This window comes from Cygnus atratus, chromosome 4 (assembly GCF_013377495.2).
Source record: "Cygnus atratus isolate AKBS03 ecotype Queensland, Australia chromosome 4, CAtr_DNAZoo_HiC_assembly, whole genome shotgun sequence".
Classification (NCBI taxonomy): Eukaryota; Metazoa; Chordata; class Aves; order Anseriformes; family Anatidae; genus Cygnus; species Cygnus atratus.
The window spans coordinates 41,605,113-41,628,965 of NC_066365.1; the positions used below are offsets into that span (position 1 = coordinate 41,605,113).

At 38.3% G+C, this 23,853-nt stretch overlaps 1 protein-coding gene across 3 annotated transcripts in view; it reads right to left on the bottom strand.

Annotated features, from left to right (window-relative positions):
- Positions 1-23,351, bottom strand: part of INTU (inturned planar cell polarity protein) — a 43,661-nt gene extending 20,310 nt beyond the window's left edge. For 2 of the 3 annotated variants that reach the window (XM_035548375.2, XM_035548366.2), the window contains exons 1-4: positions 23,151-23,351; positions 18,448-19,034; positions 9,763-9,848; positions 4,169-4,372 (exon numbers count right to left, since the gene is read on the bottom strand). In XM_035548375.2, coding sequence (XP_035404268.1) covers positions 4,169-4,372; positions 9,763-9,848; positions 18,448-19,034; positions 23,151-23,329 — 1,056 coding nt within the window. In that variant the 5' untranslated portion in view covers positions 23,330-23,351. Of the gene's footprint in view, positions 1-4,168; positions 4,373-9,762; positions 9,849-18,447; positions 19,035-22,746; positions 22,858-23,150 lie in introns of those variants that run through there. The other variant, XM_050710504.1, reaches the window with a different exon arrangement.
- Positions 23,352-23,853: the final 502 nt, after the last annotated feature.

Below are 23,853 nucleotides of genomic sequence, written 5' to 3' on the forward strand. Positions count from 1 at the left end.
ATACACCATTAACAATTCTATCACGAAAACACAAACTATTTACCATCATATGCTTAAAAAGGTCAACCTTAAACTGAAGATCAATAAAGAGAAATATTTGTAACAGTTATTTATTTTTTTATTAACTAGATTTTTATTAATTATATATAATTATACATATATAATTATATATAACAATTTTTATTAATTAGTTCTTTAATATAATGCTATTGTATTAAAATACTTTTAAGTATGCTCCAAATTTTTATACTAATTATTTCAGGAACTGTAACGATAAAGTAGTAATAAGTAAACTACTTTTGCTTTCTACTAAATCACGATGGTCAGAAATAGTCTGTATAATACTAAGCCTATCCAATGCAAAGGGGACACTAAATTATCTTTCTACACAAGCAAAAGAAACACCGATATGAATAACTTTGCTATTTTATTGCTCATTGCCAATATCCGTTACAAAATTTTCCTTCATCAAGATTAAAAGTATATAAAGTTTCATTGTAGAAGGACCTGGCAAACTCTTCATTCTTATCCAATTTAATTAGCTCTATTTTCAAATACTCATTAGTAACACAGATTTTTTTTTTCTTAAATCAATCCCTCAGCAGGAGAAAAAAATGCCATTTTCTAATTACAGCATTACAAAGGGCTAGAAAGAGAACATTCTGTCTTTTCCACTCCTTACTATGAACTGAGGCCTTTATACAAAATTCATTTGAGAATTCTCCGAACACTTTCCCAGGGAAAGAAAAGACAACTGTAACAAAAGGTCTTAGATGCATCATATACATACACAGTAATGAATTGTTAGCAAGGTTCAGCACATACTACCATACAAGATCAGCTGTCTTCACAGTAAGATGAAGGGTACCATTTTATCCAGAAGTTTAGAAGCAGTTTTTTTTTTGTTTGTTTGTTTGTTTGTTTTTAATGTGAACCCTCCCCTAAACCAAACACCCAAAACCTGGACAGAGTATCTAAACTGAAGGCTTAGCCTTTAACTTATCAGCTGCCCTTTTATTTATTTCTATTTATTTCTCAAACTCAGCCTAAATTGCTTTTTTTTTTTTCACTCAGTGCAGTCTTGACAACAAACAAAATGGATAAAAGGAATTGTGTCATATCGATGCTGACCAGCTAAAAAATTCCTACTGTCCTCACAGTGCACTGACAACAGATGCTTTAAATTGCACCTTATATGAGAGTAAAAAATAAGTAACAGATTAAAAGAACACTACAAATTCTTAAAGATTTATTTGGAAATAATAAAAATGGAGTGAAATTCTACAGGAAGCCCAAGTGTCTGTAAGAATCAAGATATCTTAACAGCCTGCTCAGTAATACCTACTTTGCATGTATAGTAACCACGTGCTACCAGTAAAACTGTCATGTAGAAGGAATACAAAGGCTATTTCTTTTAAAACATGGTATCATCAAAAACAGTTCAAACGCATACAGATGTTATAACATCTGCTGGTGCAAATAACGTATGTTGGTACAAATGATGTATGCTATAATCATAACACCTACCTGGAATTAAAGCATAAAAGACAAGGTCAAACTTTCTCACCACACACATGCACACATCCTAAATACTTTCCTTTGTGACTGTCAGATTGAGCTTGCAAGTCTTAGAGATCATTAATTTGATCTTTGGGTGCCAAAGGCTCACAAGTGGAAGAATTAGTAACTAGCCCTAGTTGCCATTGTTTGCAAGGATGTGATCTGCATACGATGCTTCCTTTGGATATGGGTAAAGAAATTTAGTAAAGGACCATTATGTTTTTCTATTGTGCGAGATGGCGTGGGTGTATAATAATTCACTGCTAATTTGAAGTACTGTAAACTAAGTCTGGAAAAGTAAATCTACAGGATAAATGTCACTTACTGCTTACCAAATGAAACTAAAGACAAATGCCTTGAAGAAGCCAGCAGTCTTTTGTTAATGTATGTTTTAAAGAGCTCGATTACACCAGCAAAGCATATCTGCACATCAGAGACTATCTGGGGCTGCATAACCGCCAATACTTATCGGGAAACAATTCTTCCATGGTGTGAAGGGAGAAGAAGTACAATCCAATCCAATCCTTCTTTTACCTCAGCTCAACATTCTGACTTAATCCTGTTTCTTGGGAGAAAGTAGAGAAAGAATGGGGCAAGAAAGCACTGTTCCATTTACTCTGAAGTGCAGGTGTTACCATTAGGCATTTGCATATCTATTTACCTTGCAACAGGGGAGACAGAGACCTTGATTTCTTTATTTTTTAATATTTCATAAAATTTATCTAAAAACCAATGTTTTCTTGGTTACTAAAGTCTACAACAATTGCCCATAGCTGTTCCATACATGTAATATAAGAGTCATGGACTACAAAATTAGAATTGAAGATAAAAGAATTATTTGTTACATGCAAGTCAATTTTGATAAAGCATCTTAAATTTATTTAGTTCACAGCTAAATGAGCTTTTTTGTTAATTTTTATTATAGGGAAATACCAAAGCAGAAAAATACCGTGGCATTGTATGTTTTAATGGGAGCAGTCTCAGGGTGCGTGTGTGGGGAAATCACAGAAGGAAGGTTCTATAAAATTTGCAAGAGATTGATATAAATTAATTTCTACTGAAGGTACCTCCTATGAAAACCTATAGTCTCTTACACAAGATTGAAAAGAACTGCAAACCAAAGCTTACAGTGTCAGTATGTAGCTGCAATACATAATGAAGCATACGTTACCTTAAAAATACTAGAGTTAAAAAGAACATGATTTATATTACAAAGTCGAGTACTCCAGAGTTATGAAGTACTGGATTTATGGCTGCCTATTAAGCCTTATTTATACACACTCATCTGTCCATCATCTTCTGCTCTACACAAGACTGGCATCTTTCAGAAAAAAATAATACTTACAGATGTGGCATATATACAAAATGGCTCAATTAAAGTTGCACAAGTAGCCATAAATCTGTCATTTCCTAACTTTCACACAACTGACTCTGCAAACTATACAACATTTTTAATGGTATCGTAATATCATGCAATTTTCTAGCCCTCCCTAGCCCTGTCTCTAGAAAGTAAACTCCATTATGTGCAACTGCAACACACTTTCTCAATTGTAGATCAAAGCAATACAGACTTCTATCAGTTGAAAAATAGTATTAAAAAGATAAAAACATCCCAGAGAAGGGATGGAGCGCTGCCTGGATCTGACTAGTTAGGGGAGGGAAACAAAACTGTCTGTCTTCTGCTCCCCACTCTGTCACTATCCCACCAGTCACCAGAGACTGGAAAAAAATCTGCTTCATTTGATACCTCCACAGCACAGATAATGTAAGTCACTGGGGCCTATATTAAATCTGAGGAGAATCTACAGATGGGCACAAGAGTCTTTTCCAATGTCTGTTTCTGAGGAGTCCACTTTGGCCATTTGTGATTTTCAGGTCAGGCGAGAGGCCAAGCTCAGCCCTCCTCACTGTTCTGTATCTACCCTGCATTCCAACTAGAGCCTTTGTAGCTATGGCTACACCAGGAACAACATCCACACAAACTTACAAAGGGTTATACATACACTGGCACAAGTTTTCTGAGGAGCATGAAAGGAAAGAGAAGTGAAATGGAACATTATGGGACAAAGAAAGAGTACTTGGGTAGCTCAAAAAATGTTGCCCATGCAAGAATCAACAGTTGGCTGCAAGCAGCAGACATGCAAGCAAGAGTCTTCTAAGAAAAGGCACATTAGCATTTCAAAACAGGAGGCACTAGACAGATTATGTATGGAGGCTGCCAACTGCTCCTGCTGGGGAAAAGCTTTTTTTGATTAGGAGGATTTCATACTTCAAGTTTGAGAGGTGCATTGAAACATCACAGTGAGCATTTGGGAGACAACAATGAACTTCTGAATTTGCCTCTGCCTTCTCTGTTAACACCTGGTCTGTTGTTCTTTCTATCAAGACATTCAGTAGTGCTGAAGCGATTTCAAGCGTAATTAGGATTTGCCAGCAGTGATGCTGCCCCCCTGGAATTTCAGGCCTTGTTTTTGTCAAAAAAAAGATATCTGGCAGACTATTCAAAATGATTAGCAGGATTAAATTTTTTTTAATACCAATAGACATAACATTTGCTGTTGTCAGTTTTTATCCCTCACCTTATCAGTTTTCTTAGTTTGCTACATACCTCATCCTTAGATGTTTCCGAGTCCAGTTTCAGCGAGAGGAACATAACAATATGAGGCACATCTCGTGTCACCTGTTGAAGGTCCGCGCTGTCTTCCCCCCACAAAAGCCGAACCAGGTTGTTCATACTTGACTGTGCCCGCTTACTCCTTTGCTGAGATGTTCCTTCAGCCTCAAATATTGATGTTTCGAATGTGAGTTTTACCTATGAAGATAATTAATCTGTGTGAAAATGATGCTTACATTGATGTACTTACAATTACATTCTAATATCAGATGAAAGAGATGTAGTTTTAGCCATTTAGAAGGTGTTTTCATGGCTTTTCTAAAGGCAAACTTCTCTGGCACAGTGGTAAGTTTTTGTAAGCATACATTCAAGATAAAAGCATTCAAAAATTGCTGCTGTCTGAGGAAAAACAATTATACACGCAGTGTTACATAACCATTTATTATTAACAACAAAGCTAGCTATTACATGCTCTCTGAAAGATGCGAGTAAGCATGTGGTTTGGGGTGTTTTCATACTCAAATTTTACGGTTTTGAGAATGGAAAAATATACTTACTGCTCTGGGTTTGTTTGAACACAAAACCTATTATCACTATCTTTAAGCATACACAATATTTGACTTCTTTCAAAATATCAGCCCTTCCATAAATATATATCAAGGCTCCTTCACAACCATTGCTTTGCTGTTATGAGCACACTGACAGATACAACTGCACAGAAAAATCCATTTACATTGGACAGCAAAAACCAAGTAGGCCCACTCTCAGTTCCTCATTTCATGTTTTTATCCAAGATGGTTTGTCTGCTTTAAAGTATCCTTAAAAAGCTTGTGGACTGGGAAGTTCTCAGCATCATGCGTCACACCAAATCCTGCTCGTCTTTGAAGCCAGTGAATTTAGCCTAATGATTAGTGCAAAGGTTTCTTTGTTCCCCAGTTGCAATCAATCTGAAAAGCCTAAGCAAAGGCAATTTATACATTTAAATATAGATACTTTTATATTTTCATAATTGTGTGTACGTACACACTTTGAGAGGAGTGCCAGCAAGGAATTGGGATGCTTTAAAACACCCACTGCCTGTCACTGGATCTGAGAGCAGTGCCATCATCAGCTCTTCAAGCTACAACATTTGTGTCACTGGCTGCCTTCTTCCCGTTCCAGTCTACTCCCTCCTGACACTACCCATTAATCTTTCCTCGCCTATTTTGGCTGCTATCAGCCTCCTCCTTTTTTCTATTCCCGTTCTTCGGAATGGCACTGCACTCCATCATGCTCTCCTGCCACGTGCTACCACTTTCTTTTCTGACTGCAACTCATCCCTCGCTCTCTCCTCATCATTTCAGTTTCAACTCATTACACTGCATATTAACGGGACTCAAGGAGTAGCAACATCCAGCTAAGCAGCAGTGGCTTTTTAAGACCCAGTAACTTGATCACTCACAGTTGTAGAGATGCACGTTTCCTTCTGCAGCATTCTGTGACCCAGTTCTCTTTCTTTGTCACTCCATCTGCATGTATTTCAGAGGATTTTGCTCATACCCTGTTTAACTTCTTGCAGATTTCCTCAAGGCTCAAGAGCTATTTCTCTTAACTTCTACTACATCTTGTCTGTGGAAACTTATAACACTTAGGCTACAGTTCCTACACTAATGATGCACAGATGTAATTCTTGCTGTAGTCTATCTTTTGGTCTCACAAACTAAAAAAATCTCAGTCTGTCTTGTCTTAGAGACATAACCATATGGCCCCCCAAGCAAAAGCTCAAACTAAATCGGGCCAAACAGAACCTCAACTCTCCTTCCTCCTGCAGGGCTCCATGCTGGCTCCCCCATCACTGTGTGCAATGTCGCACCACTCAGATGTGAAGACACTGAATTTGGAAGGTCTCTATTCCTAATGTGGCTTCCAGTTCCTTTCCAAATCTACAGTCTAGCAGCCAGAAGCATATCCTCTCCGCTCTCATTCAAGTTTTAATCTACTTTTCGTCTTTAAAGAACCTACTGTGAAAAAGATCATCTAGGCTAGAAAATGTTGTAACAGAGAACGACCAAGAGGCTACATTTCTACATAGCCTAACACACTAGATCTCTTTTTTTTTTTTGTAGAGAAGAAACCAATCTTCATCCTCAAGAATGCACAGGATCTGATTAAATACGTGACAATTGAAGAACTCTTCTGTGAATACTGACTATGAAATCTTTCACAGCTTTAATTCCAGTTCTCTTAAAGAAAACCAAGTCAATGCACAGCAGAAAACAGATAAGAAAATGAAACTGTTTCAAAATGGAGAATTGGAAAGGCACAGAAAACATTAATATTCCACTCTATAAAGCACAGGTATATTCTCAATACTTAGTTCTCAAAAGATTTAATCCAACTGCAGGAAGGAACTGATGAAGGTGACAATAACAAAAAACTATGAGGTACATAGATAGGGATTTGTCTGCTTAGGAAAGACAGGACAGAAGTGGAACATGACAGAGCTCTCCAAAATCGTAGAATGATAGGAGGAATAAGGCATGGACAGCTAATTACTACTCGTAACACAGGAGCCTGGAGGTACCGAAAGCACTTTTTAGGTAGCAGTTTGAAAACCAACAGAAATGAACAGAACATATAACTCAGTTATGTAAATCACTGCTCTACGATGCTGTGGAAGTCAAGGGAATTTGACGCACTAGACTAAAATAAGCTACAAACCCATAGGTGATCCAACAAGTCTCTATGCAGTCTGGTGGACTGCTGGAATCTGGAAAAATACAATGCAATGGTCACCCTACACTTGATTTTCTTCTTAACGCTCTTTGCTTAAACGTTTGTCAGTGTAAGAAACAGAAAATATTGCTGTTGCCCCTTCGGTCTGACCCAGAAAGGCATGTTTTGTGTTTATCTGCAAGAAAGCTGTATACTCGAGAATATGGATTTTATTATAGGGAGAACTGGTGGCATTGCCTGCTTTTCAAGGTTGCCTGCCATTTCCTGTTTAAGTCTCTGTTTTCCATGTGCTTATGATTTGCCAAACCATTACTCAAAATTTCAAGCTGAGATCTCTGATTCTGACTATTTGCCTCAGGCTGAATATTTTTAGAAAGTTTCAGGTAATACAATTCTGCAACTTCCAAGTATCAGGTTAAAGATAAGTATATTCCTTAATGCACATCTTCTTCCTATTTGGTCTCCTCTCTCTTGTGCTAGGAAAACATCTCAAAGGTTCTGCTGCTTCCAAGCCTGGCCTTGAAGAATTGGTGGCTGGGCAGACAAGCGGTAACATCTCTGCTACCACTCACAGACAGCACAGAATGTCACTGTAATCCTTACACAATAAAAACAGCAGCAATGATGTTGAAGAAGCACCTTTTTTGATCCTTAAATTACAAAAACAACTCTGTTGTTGTGAGGAATATTTAGTTTCTCTGAAATATACCAGCTTCTTTCGGAACTTGGACTACAAAGCTCACCAAAACTGTCAGGTACGTTACGTTTTGGGATATTTATAAGTTACCTGATTGAAAGAGATCACTATGATTTAAAAAAAAAAAAAAAAAAAAAAAAAAAAAGATCCCAGTGACTAAGGTAAATTGTCACCCATGTGTATTTTAGTAATTTCACCAGAAACCGTTCTGCCATGCGAGGGGGGCAGGATTGATACAGCAGTTGACTGCTGTTGCTCAATAAATACACTGAACTAGCCCAGAAGCAAGTTTGACTAAACTCATGTAAGGAAGACAAAATCTGGAAAAAGTGACACAATAAGGAGAGAAGTTATACCACCTGCTGCAACTGAGAGAAGCCAGGTATTTAATTTTCTAAATTACTTCCAGTAATTTTTAACATTAAACCCAAAGAACAGTGACACAGCTAATTATTTAGTTAACTTATAACTATGTTAAAACTGCTTTAAAGCGCATCTTTTTTTAGATGTATCCAATGTACAATAAATGAGAAATTATTTTTTGCAGTGTATGATGAATGACAATACATTAACAATTTTGCTTGTGTAACAGCTGTCTTCATTACTAAATCTCAGAAATAACAACCCTCTGCTTCTTCAGCAGTATGAACGCAGTGCTCTACACTGCAAAAAACCAGAACCATGTATTTAAATTCTCCATTGGTCTATTTCAGCAATCACTCTTCTGGCTTGACTGAAATTGCACAGTAAAAAAAAGGAATAATTGCACTTTAATAGAAGGTTTTGGAAAGCCAACATGACAAAGTTATACGTTTCAAGTAATCAGTCTACTTGACAAATCTACTGACAATGTAAATGTTAATTGTGCATTAAAAATAACTACTAAACAAAGGGTTGCATTGCATTTTAGCAACAAGTAACATGTATCCTCTAATCTAGCAAGGATACAATTAAGTTAACTATATCATCTCTGTTTTTCTTTAATCATTCTGTATTTAACAATACTTACACCAGCTCCATATTTGGTCAAAGACTGGCAAGACAAGGTTTGTCTGCCGTGGAGCTCTGCCAATACCTGACCGCAACTCTGGTAGCTTAGGCAAGCTTCTTACTGTCAAGTATCTTGGAAAGCTTCCTAAACTGACATACTAGTACTCAATCTCACTGCAATTGCAGATGCAGTTCTACACGCACTTACAGCAAATTGTCAACAGAGGCACGTTTAACAAAACCTAAAATTCCCACCTCTTTTTATCTCGGGACAGAAAAACACTTTAATTATCATCATCTCATATATTATCTCTGAAGAAAAATTACCAAGGGGTTACAAACCTACTGTAAGAAACACTAATTTTAACCTGTTCTCTCTCTTATCTAGTTATAGCTTTTACCTTGTCTTCCTGTTCACCAGGAACTAGATTTAAGCAGAGTAACTCAAAACCTCTTAATTTGATGCTACTAACATCCTAGGTAATTAACACTCTCCTGTTTTAATTCTTTAATAGCTATTGAATACTTTATTACTTAATTATTATAGCTTCAAAATAACTGTTCATCTAGAAGACAAGATACATGCAGTAGGTCTTGAAGGAAAGGACATTCTTCATCTTTTTTTTTGTTTAATATCCATTTCAATCACTATTCAATTTTGAACGTTCTCAAACACATTTAATCTCAAGGCTTTTAAATACTCATTTTTTTCTATTTAAATGTGAAAACTATCATTTTCTCCATTTAAATGCTCTTAGATATTTTTAATAGCATTGTCAATTTTAAGTTTACTCTTGTGATTCTCTTATATTGATAAAGAGTTTTAAGTATTGGCATAGCAATTACTAATATTTTAAGAACACAGTAATAGACAAAAAAATGCCATTCAGACATTTTTTGACTCTTTGTCTATCCAAGGTAGATGAAAATAGCACTGTATACATTATCTATCCATTCAATACCACTACTACTCTCCATCTGACTTTTATTTATTTGAAAGCTAGACATGAATATCTTGCTTCATATACACTACTGCCAGATTGCACATCTCACTGACGTCAGCGAAAAATTAGAACTTCCCCATCTAAGAGCAAGACTGCCTAAGTTCTTTTTCCTAAGGAAAAAAGGCTATAAATAGTATTCATTTTTACAAAGGACATTTGCAATAAGTGTTCAACTACTGTACCTGCATAGGACCTGGAATGCAAGACAAAACCCTTTCTATGTTTTCAGAATTCACATCAACATCATTTACAGCAACTAGAGCATCTCCTGGAGATAAAACAGACAAAAGCATAAATTAGAGGGTATTACACCACAGTACAAAGCCAAACAGAGTTTTGTTTTAAAAATGAATAAGGCATCCAATTATAAATGACCCACTGCATGTAAGCCGATTGCATCTACTTGCAACATTTACTGTACTTAGAAACAAGTCTGTTAACTGAATGTTCCTAATTCCTAGCTGCCACACTTGGATCGTTTTACAAAAACAACTGTCACAGCCTTTTCCCTCTATCCAGGCTTCTGTCACTCCTGTTGACTCCCTCTTCCTCTGTGCAGTTGACAAGCTCCAGGCCATTACTTACAGAAGAGGTTTCAAGGGTTAGCTAAGAGAGGATCTCACCATCCCATAGCCCTTCTCTTCGAAGCATTCCTGGTATTTCCTATGCATCTAAGTAACTCAGCTCAGTTCCCTGAACTGGCAGAATGCTATTCACTCCCCTGGTAGGTAATTTTTGTAACCCAGATGCTCTTAAAAGCACTAGAGTTAACAAAAGAGAAACAAAGACTGCAGAGGCAAGATATGATAGACTTTGGCCACCCTTGTTTTGTGGTGGTGAGCAGTTGGTTTGGCTGATTGTCTTGTGAAAACGTCACTCATCTTCTTGACTTTTTAATCACAGCTACCTCATTTCATGCCTACACCTCCTTTGCCTCTCAAGCCACATGACAGTTTAGTGCTCTCTTCCTTTCCATGCCTTCCCCTCTTCTGTGGCATCTTAGTCAGCCCTCTTCATGCTTTTAGCTGCCAGTTCTTCCTGCCTAATGACATCTCGCGTTACTGAAAATGCATCTAAAAACAGGATCCCAGAGAAATTCTTCAAGTGCAAGTAGAAAGGGCTTGAAAAATTAAAGGCACAGTAATAAAAGCCAACAGAACTGAATTAAAGCTTAAAAACTTAAAAACCGCCCTGACGCTGAAAGTACAAAAATCAAATAGATTTTTTACCTCAAGTAAGGGAAAATATTTTAGAGAAATATCATGATAATTGTTAGTTGATAACCTCTGCCTCATCCCCCTCAAAAATACAGATGGTTTAACCATGGGGTGTGTATGGAAGAAAAGAGAGATCAATGAGAAAAAAAAAATTACAAAATATAAAGCTAAGAAAGAATCTCAAAGGATAGAAGTAGTTAGACCTGACAAAAGGAATAGAAAGTAAGAAGTAAAACATTTTTTTTTGGACATTCATCTACTTTCAAAGCAAACGGAAGCTCCGGTAAGAAAAGGATACATATTAAAGATATTTCATGTATGTATTTTCCATATCATTTTCCATATCATGTATTTCCTCAGTTCACAGTATTATTATTATTTATACCTACATTTATACCATTTATACTCAGTCCATTTAGTATAGGAATTCCAAAACATACTGAGCAGGCTAGAAGCTGCTATCATGACACCTATCCTTTTCTCAAGTGCCAGGACATGTGAAAAACTGTCAGAGTTAGCATTAATAACAGCAGTCAGCTATACCTGCAATAGGCAAATCCTATTGGGAAGGACTTTTTTTTTTTCCCCCTATTTCAATAACAGTATCTCTCTCCTTAACCTCTGTGTTTCTAGATGTACAACACAGTAACGTTTTTGCCTAGTGAATCTTCAACACAAGGGCAACTCCAAGATAGGAAAATTTAAAGTTAAACAGCATTGAAGAGCAACTAGGGGAGCCCACGCCAGAACCCCAGGACTTGAAAGTTAGCAGTCAAGAGTGGAACATTCAGGCTGCACTAATACAACAAGAAATTATAAACACAACTAAGTTCTTTGTTGAAGAGCAGCGCAGAACCATATATATTTAAGATCATCGCTTGCAAATACAAGAGAAAACATATGTACTAATCTGGAAATCTGAAGCACTGTTTTAAAAAAGTTGTTTGTATTCCGCTTGTTTCATTATGGAAATTATGAATTCTACTGCAAAGACAACAGTCTAAGCATCTAATCCTCTGCTCCAAAACAGCATTCAAACCAGCTGCATACACTTAGTGAACACACATATACCTTAGCACTTAAGGAATATTTTTGTACCACATCTCACAGAGTGGAATATACAAATACACTTTGAAAGAAGACGATCCGTCAATATTTACATGTTATACACTCAAAATGGTTTTTATTCATTTGACACCTAATGTGTATATGTAAAACTTTCATTGGAACAGTAAATATTTATTCCATTCAATGTGTAAAAATGTGATCATGTACGATAAATGGAATAGCCTTCCAGAAGACACAGCCAAGGTAATCCCATAAGGCTGTCTTCATTTTGCCAGAAAATGCTGTATCAGTATTACAGAACTGCAACTTGACAGAGAACTAAGAAAAGCTACATTTTTCAGTATGTCCTTCCAGAATTGGAGTGGGGATGTTTGCCTTTTCTTTTCACCAAACACAACAGAATTCAAAGAATAGAAATGAAAAGACACCGCTGGCACAATAGGAAGTATGTAAATACTCAAACACAGAGCATCTTAAAGCAGAGCATGACCACAAGATCTACCCAGTGCGATAATCAACGCCAGTGAAAGTTTATATATGCAAGTGTTCCTCTGTTAGTTTTGCTTCTACATTTTCACTGACAAATGTTTACTCCCCTTTATCAGTACGAAAAACTTCAAAGTGCAAGTGAATTAGGCTCTCAGATAAACCGATTAAAAAGACTGCATGAATATACAAAGTTTAACTTCACTCACATTTAAGCAATTCAGGTTAAATGAAATAAAAGGCTAAATGATATTCACAATTGTTTCAGTTGATCAAAAAAGAATCACATTTTTTTAAAAAAACTTTATAGCTTGCAGAGTTGAGTCAAATTTTCCCAGACTAAAATATAACAGAATTTCAGATGCACAAAGACATTTCACTAGAGATAAAAAGTTTGTACAGATGGTACTGCAAACACATTGTCCCATCATTTCTGTGCTCTATTAACTTCGTAAAAAAAATAAAAAATAACTTTTGTAAGTACAGAAATCAAAGTGAACTTTATCCTTTTTGTTGAAGTAGACATATATACTTACATAGACAAGAAGCAGACATTTCCATGAAACGTTATTTTCAAACTTGTTATACAAAAACGTAAAACTTTTTTTTTGTTTTAGCTTTTTCATTAACCATTGTATACAAAAATTATACTGTATAATAAAACTTTCTGTGAAATAGCACTTGACCTGCTCTTTTCTATAGAAAATATATATCCTTCTCTTAAAAGAATAAAGTTTTTGTTATTGTTGAGTATTAAAGAATGAATAATCAAGTTTTTGCATTTTATCATTTTTTTTTTATAAAAAGATTGTTCTCAGTCCACAAAAACTATTAGATATCTCTACATGTCCTCTACACAAAGCCAAACATAACTGAATTTTATTAGAGTGACGGAACATATAGAAGAGAGTCAGGAATTTGCTCCTGTATTCATTATTCGCTCTTCATTTTCTTCTCAACAGAGAATGATGTCTCACATCCACCCATTATTACCTAAGAACAACATATATTGATCTCAAACACCTGGTTTAAAAATTATATTTTTCTCCATCTGAAAAAGATGAAGTTCAGAAAAGCATGGCATCCCTAAAACGTTTATTTCAGGACTGCCTATCACTTTCCCCCATGAGGCACAGATTAAATATCCATTCCATAGAGTTAAACCCTCTTGCATCATTTCTTAAAGCAGAACTCCTTCCCATTAACCAGGGGGCATGGGTTGATGAATGAATACCACTTCCACACTGTGATGGGAAGTGAACATTTTAAGCTGAATTAAAAAGCAGAAGCATGCTGTTCACATGGGAGAGGACTGGGAACATTTTTTTTTTCCATAAAATCCTGATATTTAGTTTTTTCTGTTCTTGGTAACGGCTTAGTGGAAGTACTTATAAATCTTCACATACTTCTCTCCAAAAAAGGCAAAGTGTGGAACACATTCTCCTGAAGAAAGCCAGATCAATTACTTATTTTATATGTTAACAGGCTGCTTTTATCAACGCTGTTATGCTTCAAGAGGAGATTAAAAGAACATAAACGACTTCCCAAACTCCACAGTGAGAGCACAGCAAAGCTTACACAAGCTCTGTATTTCTGTCTTGTGTGCCCAACATCTCCGCCTTGGAGAGCCTTTTCAACAAGTACACCATATATGGCAATTTCTCATGGAAAATCTCAAACTCTCACAGTATTGGGGTCCTTTCAGGAACTTTTTTTCTGACAGAACTCTTAGCTCCATCCTCTGCAAATGACAAAAAACAGTATTTACCTTGACTGTCTGAGGATGACCGCAGGTTTCTTTTGTAAATGGATTACTGTTTGAAACTTGTCCATACTATACAAATTTAAAAGATACACACCACTTTCCAGTGACAATGGCCTGTTTTAACAATCTGTGTCCGATTGCTAAATTAAGATATTATGCAGAGGACTTGAACTTTGGACCTCCAACAGCAGACATACTCCAAAGGAGTAAAAACTGTTTGTACTATTCAAATGAAACGAGCAAATATTACTACTTAAACATTTCTTTATTCAGTCGAAATAAATAACCCTCCCACCTAACATCAACAGTAAAACCCCACAGAAAGCCATCCATCAGTAAATGGGGTTGGGATCTGGATCTTTCAACTGAAGCTTGCAACAGCAGCCTGCATCTTTTAGATAGTTGTTCAAAGCTGGATTATTATAGTCCATCTTTACTATCCTTCAGGAATAATCCCTCTCTCTAGGTGGTTCTCACATCTTTTTGACAGTCGAGCCTACTGACCAGATGCGAGAATTCATGCAAAGCATTCAGATCCTCAGTGATGAATGCAATAAGAACAAAAAGATAATAGCAAAGAGGGCCATGATCACACTCTGATAATGAAAGAACTTTTCTGTATTTTCAGTGTTGTTGGAATTAGTTTTCCATTTATACCACACTAAAGATGGCCATAATTCACATTTACAGAAAGTATCCCCTGCTGTAAACTGGATAGGTTTCAACATGATGTTGAGTGGGGGGAGGAAATCAAATTATAATGGCATTTCCTATTACAACACTTATTTGACTGGATCTAAGAGTGAGTGGAGCTTTTATCTTTGAAAACACACTTACAGATGAAACTAGAAAGTTTTACATAGCAGATGAGGCTTGACATATTGTTAATAATGAATTAATGAAAGAAAAATTCCTCCAAAAATACTAAAGACACTGAAGGAACATGAGATAAAAAGCAATTGTATTTCATAACCCAAATGGAAGTGACAGCAGGAATACGAAAAACTATGAGGACTTGTTTGATTCATAAAATTAAGATGGACGCTGGGCTGTTAAAGTAAATGAATAAATAAATGAACTAAAAAATGACACAGAGTGTCATCTTTTTACGGAGTTAAAGCGTCAGTTTTTTTAGCTTACAAAACTTTTATTTACTTTCATACGGTCAGCGGCTGCATTCTACTTGGTTAATAAATTACAGCAACAAGACTTACGACTTCCATATGCAAACTTAAAAAAATTAAAGTGTACCGCACAAATAATAAACAGATGTTTCATTTGCTGAGTGTTCGATGCTGTATGGGACACACATTTCAGAATAAATTGAAGAAGCCACCTGAGGAAAGTGATTATTTACTGGGGAAAAAAATGCCGTTATTTCTACTAAAAATGTTAGAGCAATAACCACTTTGTTCATTCAAAGTTAAAAAACAAGAGCGCTTTGTCTCTCTCATGATTCAACCTTAGCAGCCACTAAAGTAGCTAACATACTTACTGCTGCTAAGTTAACTGAATTCCTAACGAAAATACCAAGTAATCAGTAACTTGATTATTTATATATCACAAACACAAGTCCTGGGGAGGAAACCTAGAGAGCTCAAATGTTAAGACTGGGGAGTTAGAACACTCTCCTGGGCACACCTGCCAGGATTTTGGGAGCAGGGTGCTGCAGGAGTGACCTATTTGGAAGGAGCTCAGTGTCACTGCTCACAGCCAGTTTTGAAGCAACTCATTATGCACCCAAAACACAGCCCAGCGAGGGGAGCCCATGGCACTTCTACCCAAGTCTATTTAAGAAAGTGGAGCAGTCACTAGGGGAAGGGTTGTGGCCCACAGAAGATCCATTCCCTGAAGGACTACGGTCTGTGGAGGAGTCGTGATGCAGCAGAGGAAAACAAGCAGTCAGAAGCAAGGAGCAGCAGAAGGAAGCCACCATACGCACAATCCCACCTTCCTGCAGAGGAAAATATACTTGGTATCCACTTTAAGAAAAGAAAAATACAAAAAAGTGGTCTGCACCATCCCTCACAGGTTGCTAAAAATAAAGCAAGAACAGATGCAGGTCAACGAAGATGAACAAAGTTATAACCTAAGCCAGCCAGCAGGCATCATGCTGCACTGATCAGGTATTTCTCATTTGCAATGGCTCAAGAAACTACTAACATTTATGCAAATACTTTCATTTTAGACTGACCACAGCTTTCTTTACTGAATGTTTCCAAAATTCAGAACAGAATTCCTAAAACTTACAAGCAAAGTTCTCCCATATTTTTCTTAAATTTCCTGTCCAACTTCAGATCCTCTGAGGATCTGAGAGGATCTGAAGAGGCCATCTACTGAACTAGAACTGCTTCTAAATCATGCTTTGGGTGTATATTGTAACTCTCTCATCCTCTGATGTGCAGTGCAGAGACAGTAAACCAGATAGTTTTTTTTCCCCAGGAAAAAAAATTATTTTTACTGTGTATTCTTTATGCTGACAGCACTGAAACCTAAGCATCTAATTTATGCAAAACTTCTCTGCTTCTAGGCACCACATAAAAATTTTAGAGTACTCAGTGTTCACTATAGATGTATAATTTTCATATAAAAATACTTTCAAATTATATATTTGATACCATTGGCACAGAATACAGCTCATTTTCCCAACTGCAAGCTGAATAACTATAGTATGGTTGAAAATATTTCTTTCCAACATGCAAAACCAAGGCAATATTGGTTGACAACCAATCTAGCACATTACACTGCTAGAGTCCTTAGATTAATTCAAATGTTCTTCTATTTAAAACAAAACAAAAAAAATACATCAAACAATTGTGCTAATGTGCTCATTAGCTCTGGGAAACATCAAATGCTGCAGATGAAGATGAACCACTGAGAAGGCTAGCCTTACCTCCTGGATCTCACGTTTGCCTACACCATCCTGACTTCATGGCTGCTCTTACGAACAGGTAGTTACAGAAAAATTTGTCTACCCAAATTAACTTGCAGGTTATAAATACCCACCATTACTCTAATTAGATTAAATACCATTATATTAAGCACAGCAGATGAAGCTGAAACTCCCTCCCTCCTCCACTGATTCTGCATCCCCCACTTCTTGACTAATCAGTTCTTTCTGGTTAAATTTGAAAGTTATCCAATTTTCCCTCTGGAGCATTCCTTAGCATCCCTACTGAAAACACGTGCTAGGGGAATCAGCTAGTCAAAGCACGATTTGCCTTTTTATGCACACAACACTGGAATTTCAAACGCACTCATGCTGACTTTGTGGGATTTGTGCTACTACAGTATTAAGATTTTCATGATCTTCTACCCAGTATCACATCTTTGCTCTCCCCTTACTAGGGAGGAGCTTCAGGGGCAATTAACCATCTCCTGCCCTTTGGAGATGCAGGCTAGCTGTCTCACATTTACCATCCCAGACACTGGGGGCTCATGAGTGCTAAGTCCTTTATACGTCCTCCTGATGCTAGAGGTGGGAGTACTTGCTTCTGCTCCTCCACTGCTGGCCACAGAAGTTCATTCCTTTGTGTCATTCAAGCCCTGGTGCTTGTCAGACCGTCTGTGACGCAGTTTAATTTACCACCAAAAACTAGACAGGTGATTTTTCTTCTGGGTTAGTTTTCTGCCAGGTTACTTAGTTGTACCAGCTTGTGGAAGCATCTGAGGAGCCAACCCTGCACACAGGAGAGCTGCTACACTGGTTCACTGCCTGCTCAGGCTCCACTCTCCAAATATTTGGAGGTCATCTGATTGCAATTGCTGAAGAAGCTGTTATTGTTGCTAAACTGAAGAACACGCACACAATGCTTTGCACAAAGAAAGACTATAACATATAAATATATTTTACTCGACATTTTTTCCTCATTTTTGTGTCTCAAAATCCACCTAACGGATATTCAGTAAAGCATCTTATCTAAGAGGGGTGGTAGAAAAGAATAAATACAAAATCCAGTATTTGGCGTACTAAAGTTTTTCCACAGTCCCACTTACCTACTGAGTAAATTCTGCATTAAATTAAAGGCGGGCAGAAGGATTTGTTTTTCTTAAGTTCAAGCTGCTCACTCCTTGTAGGCTAAAAGGACGGCCATCACCTTGCTGTATTAACACCTCCTGGTTTACGTCACATATTCTTGAAACCACTAATATACTAAAATTGAATAGGTAATAAAACATCCAATGCAGTGATATTTATTTAAAGAATTAACAAGAATTAACAAAATAATTGTTGTAATTATACTTACATCTTGGGAATATTCAAGTCAGCTGCCTCTCAAAAAACAAACAAACTTTATTTTAAAGAAGAGTGCATTTATTTGATTACTTACCAATCAGTATTTGACCCGTTTTCATTGCTGAACTACCTGGCACCAAGCCATGCACTACAAGCTTCTCTTCACTGATTCCTCTGATGACTTTATCCTTCTTGCCTTGTTTTTCTGCTCGTCTGCTGCTCCATGATGTCTGATGTACTATCCCTACCAAGGCCTCCAGAAGCCTGTGCTGCTCATCTTCTCCAGCACCGTACAGTTTTCTGGGATTTACATAAACATATATATCTTTGTATTTTTGCTGAACAGTGACACCCGTTTTCTGCGTGGATTGGTGTTTCAGTATGGAAGTAGGACCAGTGGAGTGCACGTTACAGCTTCCACTCCCTTTCTTACCAGAATGCTTTGGTAAAAGATTCTTCTTTTTTAATATTTTTGTCAATTTCTTCAGTTCATACTTTCTTTCTTTTCGTGATCCTTCCTGAATAACTTCAGCTTCATTTTCACGAAACCTGACATGATTCACTGCTGGAATTTCTGGACAGGTGTTCTGAAGTAAAGTTTCTTCTTCACTTTCACTCATTTCTAAATAAAATAATTCCCCATTTTTCTGGACACCATCCAACCATTCAGGCTCAAGGTCACTGGGAAAGAAAGAAGAACGATCAGTGATAGCTCTGATAAGGATGACTGCTATGCAAGTGACATCTGCTTACTTCCAAGTGGGGAGGGGAATACAGAGAGTGCAAGGCAAAAAAACTATGTTGCCTCTTGAGTATTGAAAGCTTAGCAACTTGAAGTTTGCCATGAAGATAGGAGCTCTTCCAGGACAAATGATGGATATAGGAAGGAAAGACATTCCTCCCAGATACTAAAATTGATTCTGCAAATGCCTTACAGTAAAATCGTCATTGCAAAAAGCGCTGTCTTTTCTGAAAGCAAGCAAGCAAAACTTTTACAAGTTTTAATTAGTAGTTATATTCATGGGCATGATGGGACTTTGTCTTTGAGAAAAAGATTAGTTCTCTCCCGTTATTTTTCCCCTTACACACTTAAAAGACTTGTACTGCAAGGTCACTGAAAGAAAATAACAACGTTTTAAAATCTTAATATAACAAAAAAAAAAAGATGAAACCCAGAGAACACTTTTTAAGACGTGTTTAACATATCATACTCAAACTCACACACAAAAACACAGAACAAAAAAGTAAATAGGCTGCGCTGCTACAGAAAGTTCTGGCAGCTAAAGCGGATCACTAAGCCACCAGCATCAAGCTGCTGCAAAGGCAAGGCAAGGCAAGTGCAGGATGTATTAGCAGGAGCGCCATCGACAAGGCAGAGAAAATTTTTGTCCTAATTTGGCAATGGCGATCCAGTCCAGTCCAGATCCAGAATCGCGTCCAGTTTTGGATCAAACAGTTTAAGAAAGATGTAATAACTGCAACAAGAGCACAGAAACAAGTAACAAGTAGTTTATAAACATGTTTTAAATGGAAGGAGACTGGAGGAAATCATGCTCTTTTGGTTGAGGAAAAAAAGATAGCTGAAGAGGCAACAGGCCAAATTGTCAACTCCCCCACTCCAAGATGAACCACAGAGCACTAGTACATGAGGAGCGTGAGGATCACAACAGTCAAAATGGGGAGAGCAATCACTGTTTTAATTTACCAAAACGTTAAAGCTAAATATTAGAGAGCTTTTTGATCTCACAGACACACAAAGAATCAGCATTAGCAGTCAGTGTAAGAACATCTGGGATATTCTGCATGGAAGATTTTCACCAACAGACAAGACCAGCTCAATCTCCCTGCCCCTGGAAAACAGCACGGACTGACTTGACGACAGCCACATCTCCCCTTCTACAAATCTGAGACTGCACTGATAAAAATCAAACAAGGAAAAACTGGAATTGAGACCCACATAATAATTAATACTATTCATTGTGTAAAGTTAATGTACATTCATACATTCTGTACTAGAACTAGCTAATTTTACCGAATAAAGGAAGCAAGCTTGGTTCAAAACTAGTATTACCGCATAATTTGAATACAGCATTAATTTGAACACATGGATTAACGATACAGCTTCAAAACTTAGCTGAGCAGAGAACATTACACATGGACACTGCATCACAGCGCCTTTAGGGGCTCAGAGGGAAGATCTTGCCGGAAAAAAAGAATACAAAAAACCCACGCTCTCTGTCTGGAACTCCAGAGACTTAAAGATGTGTAAGGATGCTGCAGACAGGAATACTCATCATGCACTTTCTCTTGAAGAAAAGCCACCTCCTGTGATAATTTGGCTACTCCTGATGCCATTATAGCCTTGAGTAAATCAAAGCTTGTATTGTCTGCAAGCTCTTACTTCAAGTCTTGAGTAAAATACTCATGGCAGTATCAGAATGATAGCAACACCTAACGGCTTTTGTGGACAGACCCTTATCTGATCTACATTGCAAAAGGTGCTATTTAAGAAATAACATGACAGCATTTCATTTGTTTTGTTTCTTAAAAAGTACTAGTGCATTCTGGCACACGTAAGCAAAACTGGGAAACACAATGTTCATGAAGGGAACATCAGAAATCAACAAAGCAGAAACACCCGTGACAGCATTTCTTTGGGGTAGACATCAAAATTTCAACTTGGATATCAGTTCATACACTGACATTCTCTACCTTTGTCATCTATTTTATTTGATGGTCCAAGACAAAAAAAAAAAAAAAAAAAGAAAGGGATGTGTAGGAGAGTCACACTTGGTCCACTCAAACAGAAGCAGATCGAAGGCTTGTCAAGGAAGAAAACATAGAGTAAAGTTGTTCCATGGGAATAAGCCCAAAGGGAATAGAGAAGGCGTTGTAAGGACACGAACTATTTTCCTTCAAGACACTGTCACTAAGGCACACTAAAAAGGAACTATAACTTTCCAAATAGAGATCCCTACAGGCACCTAAAAATAGGAAAGTCTGAAACAAGAAACGTGTACGTAGGATAACAGGTTTATTTATTTATTTTACCTAATGTTACAATTACACAATTACTTTAAACAAGCAACAAACAAACAAACAAACAAATAAAATCTCATTTCCAGCACTCTTGCCTTGTGCCAGAACAAGCACACAATAAACTGAGCTTCTGTACAGGTCTGAAAGCTTCCATTTGAGATCTAACAACCTGGAAGACCTGCGTACCTCTAAGAACAGTTTCAATAGTCCCACACAGACATTTCTTCTTTGGAATGAATGTCTGAACAGCTATGCAAATTGAAGTCACACACGCGTAGCAAGAAATACATATTTACTAGAAATGAAGGAACTGAGTTCTGATTTTGAAGCAAGAGAAGACTTCACCCAAATAAACTCATATGCAGTAACATCTATGAGCCTTGTTTTAAAGCAATTAATGAAGATAACAAATAAAGGTTTAAATATTTTACTGCACTGCATGATTAAAATCCACCCATATGATACTCTGCAGAAGATCATTATCTTTAGTTTCCCCAGAATTTGGCTAAGCAAGGACAAAGCAGAGCCTTGGACTGAGGCACCAGTGTGGCATACACAAAGCTGCCATCCTCTTCACAGCTACAGCTGCCTAGAGGGGCTCTGGTCCATCACAAGTAAGTAGCAAAAATGACAGCAAACGTTAAATTCTTAAAATAGACAAAATTATTAAAAAAAAACCAACACACTGCCTTCACAACTGCGTATGTCAGGCACTCCTATCATCCTTATTTCTGCCCTCTCATCGGTGTTCCTCAGCATACTTTAGTTTTGTCCACATTTGTGGTACTATTGAGCACTATCAGTTCAACCATCAGAAGTTTATTCTGGACATTACTAACTTTTAACAACTTTTCTTTCTTTAATTTAACCAAATCTGGCTGATTATAAAACCACATACAGCTCATCTGTAGAGGAAGGAATGCCATTACCTCAAAATACCTCCCAAACCTACCTTTGTACCTACAACTTGGCAAAACCATACTCCTTTTTCACTACAGATCCCATCCTAACCCCCTCTTGTTTCTGAACGCAGAAGGCTGGAGTATTACAGGTGTTTATATGCCAACTGGAGGTAATGCTGGACCTAAAATTAAGGCCTCACATTTCTATGGTGCAGTGACAGAAACAACGCATTTCAACGTATACTGGAATATTGTATGCTGTGTTCGGCGTGGAGAACTGGACCACAGCTTCATCTTCAGAACATGTTAAGAATGACAGGAAGATGATATTTTAGGTGAAATCCTTGGAAAAGAAAAGCACACAAAACCAAAAAAACGCACGGCTTCAGGCAGAAACGCGTCACCATTGAGCTGTGGCTCATAAACAGAGGCACAGAGTTACACGGCTGTACCTCCAACAGCTTTGTTTCTCTGAGCTAGATGGGTGGGATAATCACAAAACAAAGTATATTTAAACACACTTCAAAGCTCTCCCACTAAAACTTTCTTTTTTCCTTCTCGCATAATGAAAACAACATCCCAGACAGGGCACCGTAAATTAGAACTGGAAATACGCGTCTGAACTGAGGGGCCAGGAAGGCCCCTCGTTTTAAGCCAAGGAACCGTCGCTTTAAAAACGAAGCAAGAATACCAAAAACGAAACCCAAACAAACAAAAAAACTTTATCGCCAGGCAAAGCGCCGCCCCGCGATCAGCGACACCCTACAGCAAGACCCGCTTCAAAAGCCCTGCAGCGGCCGGGTCTCGAACCCGCCACCCTCCGAGCCCCGAGCCGCCGCCGCCAACCCGCCCTTACTCGGAGCTCGCGGACAGGGAGGAGGCGCACGAGCCCGAGCCCGAGCCCGAGCCGGAGCCGGAGCCGCCGCCGCCCTCCGCGCGCCCAACGCCTTCACCCTGCAGCGGCTCCGCGCCCGCAGCAGCAACAGCAGCAGCAGCAGCGGCGGCTCCGCTCCCGCCGTTCCCCCCGGACGCCATGACAGCCGCAGCAACCCCTCTCCCACACGTGACGAGCACCGCGCCCTCCTATTGGCGGCCCGTGGCCCCAATGTCCCCATGGAGACGCGGGAAGCTGGCAGCGCGCGCGGAGCTTTAACGGTCGCGGCGCCGCCTCTGAGGCGGCGGGGAGCCGCCGGCGGCCCCGCAGCGCTCTGAAGCGCCGCGAGTTAAGGGCGGCCGTAGCGTAGGTCCCGGCACAGAGACCTCTTCCCCTGCCCTCTACGGCTTGCCAGGGGAGCAGCTCGTTGGAGTGCCCAATCTCCCCCCGCCCCGCTTCCTCGAAAGCACCATCTGAGTCTCAGTAGTCTCTTGAAAGTCTTTCGGCGGGTAAGTGTGGAAAACATAATGGAGAACAGACTGCTCAGCCCTCAGATGGCCCCAGCCATGGTCCCATAAAAGAGGCTATTGATGGAACTCATGGTCCTGGGGTGAGCCCCGAAGCACTGCTTATAATCAAAACCTGATTTGGGGAAAGAAACCTGAATTAGATTGTAATTTTCATC